The 15,890-nt window shown below is 35.8% G+C and overlaps 5 protein-coding genes across 5 annotated transcripts; 4 read left to right on the forward strand and 1 right to left on the reverse strand.

Annotated features, from left to right (window-relative positions):
- The first annotated feature begins 2,516 nt into the window (after window positions 1–2,516).
- LOC9322893 (rhamnogalacturonate lyase) lies at window positions 2,517–4,854 on the forward strand. Its single transcript, XM_021035241.1, is given in 2 exon segments — window positions 2,517–4,097; window positions 4,100–4,854. Coding segments are annotated over 2 exon segments (1,968 nt in total). The 5' UTR covers window positions 2,517–2,755; the 3' UTR covers window positions 4,726–4,854.
- Window positions 4,855–5,046: 192 nt separating this feature from the next.
- On the forward strand, window positions 5,047–8,246 carry LOC9322894 (basic leucine zipper and W2 domain-containing protein 2). Its single transcript, XM_021035261.1, has 8 exons — window positions 5,047–5,160; window positions 5,489–5,512; window positions 5,929–6,034; window positions 6,134–6,202; window positions 6,553–7,046; window positions 7,358–7,619; window positions 7,711–7,919; window positions 8,011–8,246. The coding sequence occupies exons 1-8, from the start codon at window positions 5,156–5,158 to the stop codon at window positions 8,075–8,077; spliced, it is 1,236 nt and encodes a 411-aa protein (XP_020890920.1). The 5' UTR covers window positions 5,047–5,155; the 3' UTR covers window positions 8,078–8,246.
- A 121-nt stretch (window positions 8,247–8,367) lies between these two features.
- LOC9322895 lies at window positions 8,368–10,341 on the forward strand. The gene is made up of 5 exons (XM_002886783.2): window positions 8,368–8,577; window positions 8,746–8,960; window positions 9,433–9,513; window positions 9,608–9,955; window positions 10,112–10,341. The coding sequence occupies exons 1-5, from the start codon at window positions 8,463–8,465 to the stop codon at window positions 10,211–10,213; spliced, it is 861 nt and encodes a 286-aa protein (XP_002886829.1). The 5' UTR covers window positions 8,368–8,462; the 3' UTR covers window positions 10,214–10,341.
- Window positions 10,331–13,087, reverse strand: LOC9322896 (aspartic proteinase-like protein 2). Its single transcript, XM_002888281.2, has 10 exons — window positions 12,705–13,087; window positions 12,292–12,421; window positions 11,968–12,209; window positions 11,656–11,880; window positions 11,381–11,534; window positions 11,232–11,302; window positions 10,986–11,076; window positions 10,796–10,871; window positions 10,644–10,715; window positions 10,331–10,561 (listed from the first exon to the last, which is right to left on the reverse strand). The coding sequence occupies exons 1-10, from the start codon at window positions 12,917–12,919 to the stop codon at window positions 10,416–10,418; spliced, it is 1,422 nt and encodes a 473-aa protein (XP_002888327.1). The 5' UTR covers window positions 12,920–13,087; the 3' UTR covers window positions 10,331–10,415.
- Window positions 13,088–13,887: 800 nt separating this feature from the next.
- LOC9324391 (probable inactive receptor-like protein kinase At1g65250) lies at window positions 13,888–15,457 on the forward strand. The gene has a single exon (XM_002886784.2). It carries the CDS (start codon window positions 14,042–14,044, stop codon window positions 15,125–15,127), a length of 1,086 nt encoding a protein of 361 aa, XP_002886830.1. The 5' UTR covers window positions 13,888–14,041; the 3' UTR covers window positions 15,128–15,457.
- Window positions 15,458–15,890: the final 433 nt, after the last annotated feature.

Here is a 15,890-nt window from a genome sequence, read left to right on the forward strand (position 1 = left end):
GTCGGAGCCTAGGCGACCGCCTAGACCGCTTTTTAGAACACTGGTTTTTAGATATATTGATATAATTTGGGGAGCAAGAAATATAATGCAGATCAAGTATTATGAATCGTCAATGTCCATTTATGAAGTAAAGCCCACCCGAAAAATATTTCTAGAAATCCTCGTAGGATAAGGGATTAAGTTTTATCATCGTGTGTAGATTTAAGGGTAAATAAACTTTATCCTAGTTGTGATAGACTTGTAAAAGCATGTGCAATGCAAGTCTCTCACCTACAAAAGTAATAATAAAATAAGAAATAGTAATTATGTACGTCTTTAAAAAAAGTGGAGAGAGTCTTGCATAGTCTCATCAAACGATTTTCGTCTTTATCAAATACATGTAGAATGGATGCTTATGGTTTGTGGGATTTGGTTAAGGAGATTGGTGAGAAGGAGAATGGTAGTGTTTTTTTGAACTTAGAGATTTTGAATGAATTGATTGCCTGGGATTGGGCATGCTCTGTATGTGTTAAGAGTGGTGTGTTACCAGAGAGAGAACAGATGGATAAAAACACAACTTCCTGGTTGTAATGTTTTGTGGAAATTACTGAGCTCCATTTGTTTGTTATATAGGTATGTTAAGCTAGCTTATTTGTCAAAGGAGAAAAGATTTTCTTTTGTCAGAGCGTGGGAAGATAGCTTTGTGACAACGTATGCAGAGAGGATGAAGAATAAGGTTGCAGCGATTCACAAGGAAGGAGAAAAGAGAAGACATTGATGAATGTTTGAGGATTTGGTGACTAAAGACAGTGATGACTGAAAAACTTTGTATATGCTGTGATCAAATTTGTAAAGTTTAGTCATAGAGGAAAACAATTATGAAACAGATTTGTGATAGAGGAAACCAATTGTAAACTTTCTATGTCTTTTCTCAATTACGATTCCGATTGTGAAACATATCAAAACACATAAACCAAAATCGTATCTTTGTTTTTTCCACAAAACCAAAACACATAAACCAAAAACATATCCAAAACACATAAAATTTTATGAACTGCAATTATCTTTATTTTTTATGAAATATTATAAAAAAATTTCTTTCTAAGAACCCCACTTGAGATACTACCATTGGACTATCAAAAATTTTAAATTTTTTACACAAACTCTCATCTTACAAATTTCCACAATTTATATTAAACAATGAGAGAGAGTCCATGGGGGGCTCTCACCATTGGAGATGCTCTAACTTTTCATATAGCTCCATTGGAAAAATTCTTGGGTTCACCCCTAGGGATGAACCTCTCTTATTCATCCCCTCTTAATTAACCAATCAAAATACAACAATATGCCATGTAATACTATATTTTAAAATAATCAAAATTAAAATCACAAAACAAAAAATATTAAGGAAACAAAATATGTATGCTTTTAATTAAACAAGGTCAATTATATGTCGGTTTGGGTTTATAAATGAAATTATGGTTTAGATTTTATAATTAAACAGAATTATATGTCGGTTTAGGCTTATAAGAAAGTGATTAGGGTTTAAATTTACAATTAAAACAAAATTATATGTTGGTTTGGGTTTACAAATGTGGATTATGGTTTAGCTTTTACAATCAAACCAAATTATATGTCGGTTTGGGTTTATAAAAGAGCGATTAGGGTTCAGATTTTACAATTAAACAAAATTATATGTCGATTTGGGGTTATAAATGAGATTTAGGGTTTAGATTTTACAATTAAGCAAAATTATATGTCGGTTTGGGTTTATATAAGAGTGGTTAAGGTTTAGATTTTACAATTAAATGAAATTATATGTCGGTTTGGGTTTATAAAAGAGTGGTTAGAATTAGGATTTTACAATTAAATAAAATTATATGTCGGTTTGGGTTTATATAAGAATGGTTAGAATTTAAATTTTACAATTAATTCAATTTAGGGAGTTTTAATGAAAATTTATTATATTATTTATTTAGATAATATTAATTGTTTTAATTTATTTAATTAGATGATATGATAAAGGGGTGAATAAAAGAAGTGTTTGCTCCATTGTAGATATTTTTCAATTGGTTAATTAATATGATATTTCTAAAAAAATTAGTTATTTCGTTATATTTTAAAATTATTTTTGACAAAAATCGAATACCAAATCGTTCCAAACTGAATTTTTTTTAAAACCAATCCGAATTTATAAATAATTTTTATTGTTTAAGTTTTTATATTACTGATAAAGCAAAGACCAGAAAATCAAAAATACATCAAATTTCTTCGTATATATCAACATTTTTTAAAATATGTTAAATCCACGCGCAAGCTAGTTTCCATTAATTTGTTTTTATTTTTGGTTGGTCTTTCACCTATGGAAGGAAATGAACAATGGTACGCACAACCAACAGCTCTCTCCATGCTCCGTCTTCAAGTTCATCACTGCTAGAAGAGAGGAATATCTATTTAAAATTTAATGACTTTGTCGTTAGGTTTTGATAAACCTAGGTAAGACCTGATTATATTCATGATAATATATTTTGGTCGATCTTTCATGGCCTATTTCAACATTATCTTAACAAAAATTAAAAAAGAAAAAAAAATCAGATAATGATATATATTTTAGTTTTTGGTGCACCTCTTCCTGTTTAGTCTTGGACTTTAGCTTAACAAATAAACCACACACGCATATAAATATGCATGCCCCATGACTACACATCCATAGGTTGAACTTGAAGCAACAATCTTTTCTTAAATTATTTTCAATCTAAAGATCTTTAAAGCAAAGATGATTTCGAAGAAGAAGATAACTTCGTTAATTATCTGTTCTTTTCTGTTGCTTCTTCTTCCAATCGCGTTTTCTAGGCCGACAAGAAACTTAGATGGAACAAGTCCAAGAGCTCCAACTGTTCAACAAATAAGAAACAGACATGGAACTAGAGAGGTCATAGTGGACAATGGTATTATTAGTGTCAGTTTCTCAAGTCCTCAAGGACTTATAACTGGCATCAAATACAAAGGAGTCAATAATGTTCTCAGTCCACATCAACGAGCTCGAGGGTACTGGGACATAACATGGCAAGGAGAAAAGACTCGTGGTGGCATAGATCGAATCGAAGGAACTAAATTTAGAATCATAACTCAAAACCAAGAACAAGTGGAGATTTCATTCTCTAGAACATGGGAGAGTGGTTCTGGTTCTCATATTATTCCATTAAACGTAGACAAGAGGTATATTATACGTACAAATTCTTCAGGACTCTACGCATACGGAATTTTCGAGAGGCTTCCCGAATGGCCAGAAGTTGAGATGGGTCAAGTTCGAATGGTATTCAAACTCGACCAAGATAAGTTTCATTACATGGCAGTCGCGGATGATATACAAAGAGAGATGCCAACGGACAATGACCGCGATATCCATCGTGGTCATGCCAAGGCTCTTGGTTATAAAGAGGCTGTACAATTGATTCATCCTCATAACTCCATGTTCAAAGACCAAGTTGATGATAAATACCAATACTCATGTGAGATCAAAGACATCAAGGTGCATGGTTGGATCTCAACTAAATCCCACGTTGGCTTTTGGATTATCTCATCGAGTGGCGAATATCGCTTTGGTGGACCGATGAAACAAGAGCTCACATCTCATGTCGGCCCAACAGCCATTGCAAGCTTTATAAGCGGGCATTATGTTGGTACGGACATGGACACACGTTACAAAAGTGGTGAAGCGTGGAAAAAAGTCTTAGGACCTATTTTTATTTACTTAAACTCCGGCGATGAATTATTATGGGAAGATGCTAAACGACAGTCTAAAGAAGAAGTTAAAGCCTGGCCGTACGATTTTGTAGCATTCTCTGACTTTCCTTCTCGTCGAGAAAGAGGAACCGTTACCGGTCGTCTTCTAGTCAACGACGGATTCTTAACGCCGGGGAGATTTGCATATGTCGGTTTAGCACCACCGGGAGAAGCTGGTTCGTGGCAGACAAATACTAAGGGTTATCAGTTTTGGACAAAGACGAACGAAACCGGTTATTTCAAGATTGATAACGTTAGACCAGGAACTTACAATCTCTATGGATGGGTTCACGGTTTAATCGGAGACTTTCTATACCAAAACCTTGTTACCGTAGACTCGGTAGAGTTGTCTACAAGCCTCCTAGAAACGGTCCAACGCTATGGGAGATTGGTGTACCGGATAGAACAGCACGAGAATACTTTGTACCGGAGCCATACAAGAACACAATGAACCCTTTATATCTAAACCACACGGACAAGTTTAGGCAATACGGATTATGGCAACGATACACAGAGTTATATCCAAATCATGACCTCATTTACACAATTGGAGTTAGTAAGTATAGCCAAGACTGGTTCTACGCTCAAGTCACAAGAAACAACGGTGATTCGACGTACACACCAACTACATGGCAGATCGTGTTTCATCTTCCATACGTGAACATGAGAGGAAGCTACACATTGCAGCTAGCTTTAGCCTCGGCTGCACGGGCTAATCTACAAGTACGGTTCAATAACGAATACACGAGGCCATTCTTCTCAACGGGCTATATTGGAAGAGATAATGCTATAGCAAGACATGGAATCCATGGACTCTACCGGCTTTATAGCATCAATGTACCTGGAAGATTGCTACGAACAGGGACCAACACGATTTATCTTCGACAATCTAAAGCATCAGGACCATTTGAAGGACTTATGTATGATTACATTCGTCTCGAAGAGCCTTCTAGAGTTTAGATTCATTTAGTTGTTATAATTTTGGTTTTGTTATTTTAACACTATTGGTTTAATGTGCCATTGATTTTAAGTTAAAGAGTTATTATTACTTTATTTAATTATTTCTATACAACCATGTTTCAATTAGTCCTCTGCATCTTTTTTTTCTTCAAAGTTTATTCTTTAGATGCTTTTTTGAATTCTGACAAAGTGACAAAAACGTAAGAGGACTAATTAACCGGGTCAGGAGTTAACCGATCTTGAACCGGACCGGATCTTAATCGAATCGGTTTGGAATATTAGGGTTAAAGTCGTCATTTCGTTAATAACCTTCTTCTTTTTTAGCGTCGAGACAAAGCTCTCGATTTTTCTTCCTCTATCTCTTGAATTCGTACTTGTGAGTTCTCATAGAGGTTTCGTCTCCAGTTTAATCTCTCTAGCGTCTTGGTTTATGAGGTAATCTGATTTCACACTCTTTCGTTAGGTTTTCTGATGACGACGAATCTGCCAATTTTGTTTCTCGTGAAAATTTGATTCAGATCTCTTCTATTTCTTCGATTTTGCATAATTCTGAATTTGTTTCTAATCCTTATGGATATTCACTGTTCGTAATTGAATTAGACTTCTCTCGAATCTATGTATTTAGGGCTGAAACGAGACTTGTTTCGGCTGGCTAGGGTTTCTTATGTATATATTCAAGATTCTTTCGTAATCAATTTAAAATTCTTCTCAAGATTCTTGTTTATTTATCTGCTAATCTGTTTTATTACTCTTTTTCTTGCAGCTCAAAGGAGAAACCCACTCTCGGGTATGTGAATTTAAAGCTTTTCTACATTTTTTTTTTGTAGTTTGAGCCTTTTGTCTATGTTTATTCTTTGTGATTTGTCCATGGAAGTTGAAAACTTAGGTTCTGATATTTTATGGTTAGTTTTCGTTGTTTTAACCGATTTAGCTCTGATACTTTGAAGCTGTCTTCTATTGATTCTTGTACTCTTTTCTGCTGAGGCTAATAAAGTATTTGAAGTACTTTGAAATGAATTGTGAGAAGACTCTCTTCGCTTGACCCCTGATCTGGCTAGTGACACTTTGAAGTTGTTACATTTATTGTTAGAAATTGTTAACATGAGCATTAAGTTTAGAATGACTGAAATTAAGTTGTGTTTTTTTTTTTTTTTTTGACTTAGGAACTGCTTGTATTTATAGTTTGTTCAATTTTGTGTGTAGAGGTACGCGGATTAAGACCCGCAAAAGGAATATTGCTGCTCCTCTCGACCCTGCTGCTTTTTCTGATGCTGTAGTTCAGATTTATGTGGATAATGCTGGTGATCTGGTACTTCTTTTCGTGTTTTAAGTATTTATTTATCTGTTTTAGTTTGCTTGTAAAAAGTCTTGCACCTTAACTTATGACTTTGTTTTTGCTTTCTCCTAGGAACTTGTTGCCAAAAGTTTAGAATCATCTGATCTTAATTTCTCAAGATACGGTGATATTTTCTTTGAGGTAATTCTTCATATATCAATGCTGTCTCAGCTGTCTTCTATTACCTATGTATTTCATGTCTTCTTAAGAGATATTTTCTCATGTCCAGTTGAACAGTTATATTCATCTGTTTGGGTCCATTTATTGTTAATCACTTCCCAAAAATCAGTGAAATATGGTTTATATATTCTCTGAAGATGGTGTAATAGGAGATCTACCTGACTGTTATGTTTTTCAAGATCTTTGGATATTTGATTTCATTCTATATCATGGGATACTACTAGTTTTTTGTTTTCTTGTCTCAAGTGACTTTTTGTTTTGCTTGTCTTTCCGAGATTATGAATTGATGGATCTCTCTCTTATCAATTAAGGTTGTTTTCATTGGAGGACGTACACAAACTGGTTCAGTGAAATCTGATGAAGGGGAACGCCACCCTTACTCTATAATCGACTGTGAACCAACGCGTGAAGCTATTTTACCATCAGTTGTATACATACAGAAAATTTTGCGGAGGAAAGCCTTCCTTATTAAGAACCTTGAAAATGTTACGCGGAGATTCTTGCAGTCACTGGAGCTTTTTGAGGAGAATGAGAGGAAGAAGCTTGCAATATTCACAGCGCTCGCATTTTCCCAGAAGCTCTCAGGATTACCTGCAGAGACTGTCTTCCAGCCATTGCTTAAGGATAATCTTGTTGCCAAAGGGATAGTTCTCAATTTTGTAACAGACTTCTTCAATGAATATTTGGTTGAGAACAGTCTTGATGACTTGATTTCTATTCTGAGGCGTGGCAAGATGGATGACAAACTCTTGGAGTTCCTGCCACCCACAAAGCGGACTACTGAAAGTTTTGCCGAGCATTTCACGTGAGTTTTAATCGCTTGAAGTTTGCTGTATTCAATATTATAATGTTTGGTTCTTTTGTTACTTGTTACAGTTTCCTTGCTCTTCTGATTCCCTGCATTTCTCTAAATTTTACTCGTTTAATATTGATATGAATGCCATTGTTAAGATCCAATAGGTTAACTTTTTTGTCAATATTTTGTTGAGTTCAACATTCCCAGGTCCTCTGTCTTCTGATTCTGTATTAGTTTATCACTCATCTTTGGTCGGCTCTGCTTTCTTAATGAATCTGTAAAATTGATATATGTGCTATATTTTTTCTTGTGATTTTAAGCAAGGCAGGATTGACAGCTCTGGTAGAGTACAATGAAAGGAAAATATTTGAGGTGAAGCTGAAGGAAATCAAAGCGGTCCTTACGAGCCAAGTGACAGAGGAAATAAACGTAGATGAAGTGATTGAAACGGTGAAGCAACAAGTGAAAGATGCAAAGCTGCCTGAGATTGAGGTTGTGCATGTGATCTGGGATGGGATAATGAATGCTGTTCAATGGTCTGGGAAAAACCAGCAGCAAAATTCAAATGCTGTATTACGCCAAGTGAGTTGATTTTCTGTTTTGTTTTGAAGCAAGATTATGTTGTTTGGTCTTAAAGCTAAGCTAAGCTAAGCTAGCCGCTATTTTGTGATAGGTGAAAACATGGGCGCCACTTCTGAACACGCTGTGCTGCAGCGGGAACATGGAGATGGAACTGATGTACAAAGTACAGATGCAATGCTATGAAGATGCAAAGCTGATGAAAGTGTTTCCAGAGGTAGTGAGGTCTCTGTATGAACTTGATGTGCTCGCTGAAGACACCATTCTCCACTGGTATCGCAAAGGGACCAACCCAAAGGGCAGGTACTATATTTGATTTTTGCAAAAAGAAGGTTAATAATAGGATTCTTAGTAATATATATGTAATGATGGTGTGTGTTGGTTTGCATTGCAGGCAAGCGTTTGTGAAGGGATTGGAACCGTTTGTGAATTGGCTGGAAGAGGCCGAAGAAGAGGAGTGAGTGAGAGACACTCTGCTTTTTTTTTTTCACTGTCTTTTAATAAAACAAACACAATCTTTTACTTTTCTTAACGCAAAATTCAGATGCTTTTAAGGTTTTGATTCCTACATTGTTGGTGTGATTCTTATTAAACAGATTATTAAGAATTGTTTGTTGGTTTTGGTTTATAGAGAGCTTAAATGTCTTTAACCTCTTTGTGAGGTAATAATACAGGAATGTCATCTTGAAAAATACTTGCCAAAAAATAAGAAGTTGAGAAAATAAAAAAACCTTATCCAAAAGTCAGGAGATTTTGTTATTTAAAAGGGAACCACAAAAAATTTGGGCAAGGAAGACATTAAGCCGTTGGCCACACAATCAGATATCATAATGGAAATACACTCCGATGAATACTTCTTCCTTCCTCCTCCCTGCTTCTCCTCCCTCAGCCGCCTTTCTCCGGCGGCGCTTCTTCCTTCACCCTTGGCTTCCCTCTAAGATCCACCACCGTCTTCCCCAAGGTACATTACTACTCTTCTCTATATCAGGTTTCACCACTTGGTTTTTCTATATCTTTGGATTATTATGTGATCTTATTATATCTTTGAATGATACTTCTGCTGTTGATTCTTTATCTCCCACTCTACTCTATCTTAAATCCTATCTTGTTCTTTTTTTTTTTGTCTTAGTTATGAATGATTCCACCAGGACTGAAGTATCCATTGATAAATCAGAAGTAGACAAGCTTGTTGACAGGATTGATTTTGGGGAATTATGCAATGATTTTGAGTGCACAAGTAGCCCACAAGTGGAATCCACAGCTAGACAACTTGTTCGCGACATTCTTGAACTCAGAGAAGGAAATCGTGCCTTTGCATGCTATGCAGTTTCCGTTAAATATAAGGTACATTTCTCTGTCACATTGTAATTTACACTGGTTAATCCACTTTGTTCAAAATGGATCACTCGAATATATCTTGTGACTGTATTCTTTCTAGCTTTAAGCAGTAGTCTAGAACAAATTTGTAGCAACCTCTTGTCTTTTAGGCAGTTCACGCAGCTGAAACAGACTTTTCACCTGTTTTGAATAGCTTGGACTATATTTTGTACAATAGATATTATGTCTAGCTCATGAACTAGATGAGATAGTCTTTACAAATTGCTGTTGAAATGGAAAGGGCACAGTTTTGTTTAAGGTCCAACAACAATTAAAGGGACTAACAAGCTAACGGGTGAAGGATATTTTGCATTTAGACTTGGTCCTGTAAAAATTGATTTGTTCGAACATTACAACACTTCTGTTCCATTATTTCTCGTGTGATGTTCTGATATTCCTTGACAGTAAGTAAATACATCGTGATTGATAGTGATTTCAGGATCCGGTTAGAAGTTTTACAGGTCGTGAGAAGTATAAAAGACCAATGTGGATAACTAGTGGATTAGAGAATCCTACCGTGGTAAGAACTGATCTCAACCTTTATATAACATTTTTTTGGCAGTTTCTAACCATTTTGGTTACAAGTTATGTGATTTTTTCCCCTTTATTTGTAGACGGTACAGGAGATGGTAATGTTATCGACCAGCGTCTTGCGTATTAAATGGACAGTCAAAGGAAAACCCAAATCTATTCTTGCTGCTGTAAGTGGAGATTTGATAATCAAAGTCAAATCTGAATTTACTCTTAACCAGATTAGTGGCCAAGTGATTGAGCATGAAGAGTCTTGGGACTTATCTTCATCATCCCCTATTGCACAAGCCTATTTCTGGACATCCCGCCGCCTCTTTGCTGCTTCTGAATCCGCAAAAGATTTATCCGATGTCACAAAAGACTTGACCGCCAATTTGACAACTCGAACAGAGGACACAGATATATATCGCGATCCAACCGATCCAAATAAGGTCAGTTTCAACTAAAAAACACTATTATATATTTCTTGCTTAAACCATATAGTCAATCATTAATCAGTCTGATTTAAAACAAACCCGGGAGACGCTAGACAAAAGGCTACATAGTCTTTCTTGCAAACTAAGAGAATGTTAGTTGTGGTGATGCAGTTTTTCCAAAGAGACGACAGCTTTGAGAGAGATGTGTATCAAATTGCACTGTTTCTAGCCATTGTCTATTTTGTTGTACAGTTCTTAAAGAACACTCTCTAGTTACCCTATCTCCCATCCTCTATAACAGATATGTAAATGCCTATATACTGTTGTATATGATCTGTATACAAAACTGAACAAGAAAAGAGATGTGTTTGTTTGTGTTGGAAGGAAGACTATTAAAATGATTTAATCTTTTTTAAGCATCCATTACCAAGACAATGCATATATAAACCAGATGAATGGTCTCTTTGTTACTATGCTAATGAAGTAAAGCCACTGCGATCAATGGTGACAAAATTGTAAGAAGCTTTGTGATCATCAACAAAGGAGGCGCTGATGAGAGGTTGTCTGCTCCGACCGAGTATACTCCTCCCGATCCGTCTTTTATTTTGATGCTTGATGAACCTTCAATATGAAACGCATTTGCTTGTATGAGAAGAAAGGATGCAGAGTTTGCTACTTTTTTTTGGGTTCTAGAGATACTTACAGTTGTGATCTGCCCATCCGATCACCTCGTTTTCCAGATCGTATACTACTAACTTGTTCGAGAGCACCAAGTCTACAAAACGATAAGTGAAATGACTATCGTCTAGAGTGATAATATCGAAAGAAAGATTTTATTAGAATTTTGAATTTTACCTCCTAAGAGAATCACTTCTGTTCTTTCACCAGTTGTCAGTCCACCAGCTTGCCAACCAAAGCAGTACAACTCTTTCTGTTAGCAAAAACAAAGAGACAAATTCCATCAATTAATCATCATAACTCGAAACATCCTGCTAGAACATCTCGAAACGTTTTGATGAAATCTCGCAAACATCTATTGACTTACCTCAAGTGTGAAAAGATAATCATGCGGATAAACGGTTAGTTTGACAGAGTCCTCAAACTCAAAACTTACTGGTGGGAACGCCACATCCACGCTGCAAGTTTAAGGAGGAAGAGCTTAGCATATATATAACACACTAAAGTTATATAGGTAATGATGCATACTACTTAAGAAAGGCTCGATTTATAGGTATCTAAAAGAGAATGGTTCGGAAATAAACACGGTAGGGAAAAGAAACAAGCATCTTACTTTTCACTAAAGCTGAAACATTGGAAGGTGTCCTCTACTATGTGAAGTTTTACAGGTTGACGAGCAAGAATCTACAAATCAAAAACTCATGTCAGGATTGTGATTCACACAAACTAGAAATAAACACTAAAATGAGCAAAGAAAGTTACCGTTTCTATTAGGGAGTCATAAAGAACCTTTGGAAAGTAAGCCAAAGTTGTACCACTATCAACAATGGTTCCTCCGTTCCTCATAATACTTGGTGGAAGGTCAAGGGCAGTTCCATCCACATCCATTCCCATCAACATTACATTGTAATGCATCCTAAAATCGTTGAGAAACACATGTTAGCGGTCGCTAAGAAGGTCTTCGTATAACAGCAACAACTCCTACTCTAACTTCTTGATGGAAAGAATAAATAGACTTGAGAAGACATATCACGTACTGATTAGGTACCATAGGGGTTGTTTTAACTTTTGGAGAATCCACAACACCAACAGCAAAAATCCCACCTCCTTTAACATTATCCAAGCAATGCGAAAAAACTCTTTTCGCATCGCCCGTGGCAGCTAGTTGTGAAAGAACAGAGGTATTTGATTGTCCAAAACCCATAACACCATCAACTGCTGAGTCACTCTTCCCAAGTTGTCCAGATTGATCACTTCCACACCTGTCTCAAAGAAAAGCCCTTATGAGAAAAAAAACACCACAAACGATAACTCACACAAACAAAAGATAAGGAAGATATTAAGCTCACCCGAATACAACTTCTTGACCAAGTGGTCCAGTTTGAAGATCTCCAGTAACTTGTTCTAGAGTTAACTTGTCCCTTATAAAGTTACCTTCACTTGTACTCTCATCCGCATAGACAATGTGATAACTACATCCAACAGCGGGTTGGCAGCTATCCGATTGCGAAATGAAAGAGCAAAAATCATCATCACAACCAACCTTCTTAGAAGTCGAAGAAGCATTCACGTCGAACAACGATAAATGGAACTGCATTGGCAAAAAACAACAAAGATATGATCCATCTGTGTTACCAATTGATAGTAAGTGAATAAAAAGAAGGAAGCATTACATTCAAATTAGTTTTCGAGGGACATTCTGGACACGGCTTGCAATTGACCCAAAGTATATCACTTCCTGTATCAACTTGTACATGATATTCCTTTGGTGGCGACCCGAGCTTGATTTTAGTGAAGTATAATCTAAAACAAAATCAAGAAAATTTAACTTCATTAGTACCTAAACTTACGCATTGTCCCAAATGATACATAAACTATGTCGTAAACCAAACAAAAATATACGATTACAACCAGATCGCGTTATAACTCTCAACTTTGCGGAATTGCGTTGTATCTAACTAACATAGTATATAACGGACATGAATTTTTTCAAGCTTATTGCCAATTGGTTTTGAGTCGGAAGCTATTTATTATACATAAAACGGTAGCATTTGAGATAGAAAAAGAGAGGGAAAAAGAACAAAACCCGACAGAGTCTACGCGGCTGTCTCCGCCAAGAGGGAGATCAATGGAAGCGAGCATCCGAGAGTGGCGGCGCGTGTCATGAGACTTGAAATGCTCGAGCTTCTTCTCTTTCCCTGCGAACTTGTGTTGTACCTTAAACACGAAATTGCCTGATGCAAATTCGTTCACAATTACGAAAACTGCAACCACAATGCACAATTTTCTCCTCAGTTCCATCGCCTATAATATCTTAGATATCTCCGGAGGAGAAAATTTGAGATTTTATTTGAATTAATGAATTAAATTCTGGTGATTTCTCTGTTTCATATTCAGACAAAGAAACGGCAAAAGAAAACACAGAGACGCGTTTTCAAAGACGGATTTAGAAAATTGCCAAATGTGATGTTTGAATTTTTTTTACTTTTCATTTATTACAAACCAATGCTTTTGTTTTTATTTCTTTTAAACCGATGCTTATATTAGTAAAGAAAATCCATTTTGGGAACTATTGTCAAACTTGAAGAATTCAATATTTAAGGAATTAAGATAAAATGATAGAATGAAAGAATGATTGGTGGTTTAAAAACTAAAATATAATTATTCAGAAAAGTTGTGGGGCTAATAAATTTGATAATTATCGTTTAATGTTAAAAAATGATTTTAACTAAAAATAAGTTTTTGTCTTGCGGGTTCAATCCTAATGAATTTGATAAGATAAAACTTAGAAGATAGTTTGGTCGCAATTACTTTCTTCATTTCGAATGTTCTGAGCGAATTTGGAAGCTATCAAAAAGCTTGTAGAAGTTCCTAAAGAATTTGAAAGCTATGGACAGTTTCTGGAAAATTTCTTTAGTTTTTAGTGAAAATCTTTACAAGGAAGTGGTATGGTGTTTCTTATATATAGAAAGATCAAGTGGGGGTGAGTACAAGGACACACCGATTTTATTTCGTAAAAAATTAGAGTAAAAAAGAAAGAAAAATTGATTTACAGAACATATTTTCGTAACTTTGAAAATGTAGTAACCGAAAATCTTAACAATTAGATGATCTAATCCCAGCCGAGGTGTGAATTTTTGAAGAACCTTCACTAAGTAACAACCATTAAAATTTTTTAAATTGATGACATCAGCAGACCAAAAAATCCTAGAAATCACCATAATTTCACAAAAAAAACAATAAAATGTTTATTTCTGAATTTCGTGGAAGGACGTCAGTATTGAATATTCAACGAAGAATCGAGTTCCTTTAGAAATATAATCCAAATATCCCATTTAGTTATCAAGTGAGTGTGAGGTCTCGAATCCTTTGCTCATTTGATTTCAAAATAAAGCTTCTTTCCGTTAATTCTTAGATTTTGAGATGGATTGGCTGTGGAAGAAGAAGAAGAAGAAGCCAAAATCCGATGTGGTGTCCGATATAGTGTCTGAGAGAGGAGCCAAGGTGTTAACAGATCTGATCGAATTCGGCCATGGCATATCCAATCCCATCAAATTCTTCTCTGCTGATGAGATCCTCAAAGCCACCAACAATTTCAGCGACATTAATCGTGTTTCTGGATTAGCTTATTACTCCGATTGGTATTCAGGTAAGAACGAGAACCATCCCATGATACTCATCAAGAAAGGTGCTAACTTTTGGAGCTCGAGAGTAGATCTTATGTGCCGGGACATAGCAGTTTCATCGATGGTGAGTGGTCACAAAAACTTTTTGAAATTGGTTGGATGTTGTCTTGAGTCTGAAGAGCCAGTCATGGTTTATAACGGTGTTAAGAAACACTATCGATTAGATATAGATGAGCAGACGTGGAAAAGGAGAATGAAGATAGCAGAAGATATCGCTACTGCTTTTGCTTACCTTCACACTGCCTTCCCAAGGCCCTTCATATATAGGATTTTGTATCCTTGGAATATCTTATTGGATGAAGATGGGGTTGCGAAGCTGACTGATTTCTCTCTCTGCGTCTCAATCCCAGAAGGAGAAACATTTGTTAAGGTTGACAAAGTCTACAGTTACTTGTATTTTTATGACGATAGCAGTGGCGTAGTCTCAGAGAAAACAGATGGCTTTGCCTTTGGAATGTTTATGGGTCAAACGCTTCTATTAGGAAAACAAAGATTGTCGGAGCTTTGTGATGGATCTTTGCCGTCAAAATTAAAGGAAGACCGTCGAATCGAAGAGATTGCAGATCCAAAGATGCTAGAAAAGATGGGTAATAATATTTCAGAACAAGAGCTTTGTCAAATGGAAGCTTTCCGAATGCTCTCACTGAGATGCATCGGTCCTAGGGAAGAAGTTCCAACGATGGTGGAAGTTGCCAAAGAACTAAAGAAGATTCAAAGATCTCTTAATAACGACTCTTCTTCTCCTTCTGGAGAAACCCATTTCGACTCTCCCCAAGACATTTCTTCCTCAGTCGTCCTCTCAAACACACACAGGCATTGCTAAGTGCAAACAAGTGCCTGCCAGGTATTTCACGAAATGTTTCAATGGGTTATGTTTTTTTTTTCCAGTAAAAAGTCGAAGAATGTACTGAAAATAAGTTCGATTCATGTTCGTATACATTATCAAGTTTCATTTTGTTTACTTTTGCGTAATTTTTTGTTGTATTTATAAATAATTGTGAGTTCTTTGTGAGACTTTGGTCTAGCAATGTGCTAGAAGAGAGATCTATGTTTATCTCTTTGTAATCGTTTGCGAGTGAGAGTTCACGATTGTATCTCTTATTTCAGATTGATTAATACTTTGGTAATCGATCAGATCTTAGCTATTTGAATATCGAAGTTGTTCTTAATCTCTGGGTCAACGGAAATCTATCATAGTGCTACGTTACTTTTAATTCTATTGTGAGATCCTACCTTAAAGCTTGTGTATGGTTACCACTTACCATTTGTAAGTCTAAATAGTAAATAGTGTTTTTTTTTTTTTGGTTACAAAAATATTGAAAGCCTTAAGTACAGAATATCACACAATATCCACACTTTTTGTCTGGATATTATTTACATATTTTTCGTATAGTTACCACTTGATGTCTAAATTGTTTTGATTCCACAAATAGTGAAAGCATTTTAGCCTATGGACACAATTTGTAAAACTTCTTTTGGAGTTGTATTTTGCATATTAAGAATCGAAGAATATTAGTGAATTATTATGATCGTCATTTTAAAACGTGTATGAGCTTACAACAATTTCATAAGCATGAGAATATGTC

Source organism: Arabidopsis lyrata (assembly GCF_000004255.2).
Source record: "Arabidopsis lyrata subsp. lyrata unplaced genomic scaffold ARALYscaffold_2, whole genome shotgun sequence".
Lineage (NCBI taxonomy): Eukaryota > Viridiplantae > Streptophyta > Magnoliopsida > Brassicales > Brassicaceae > Arabidopsis > Arabidopsis lyrata.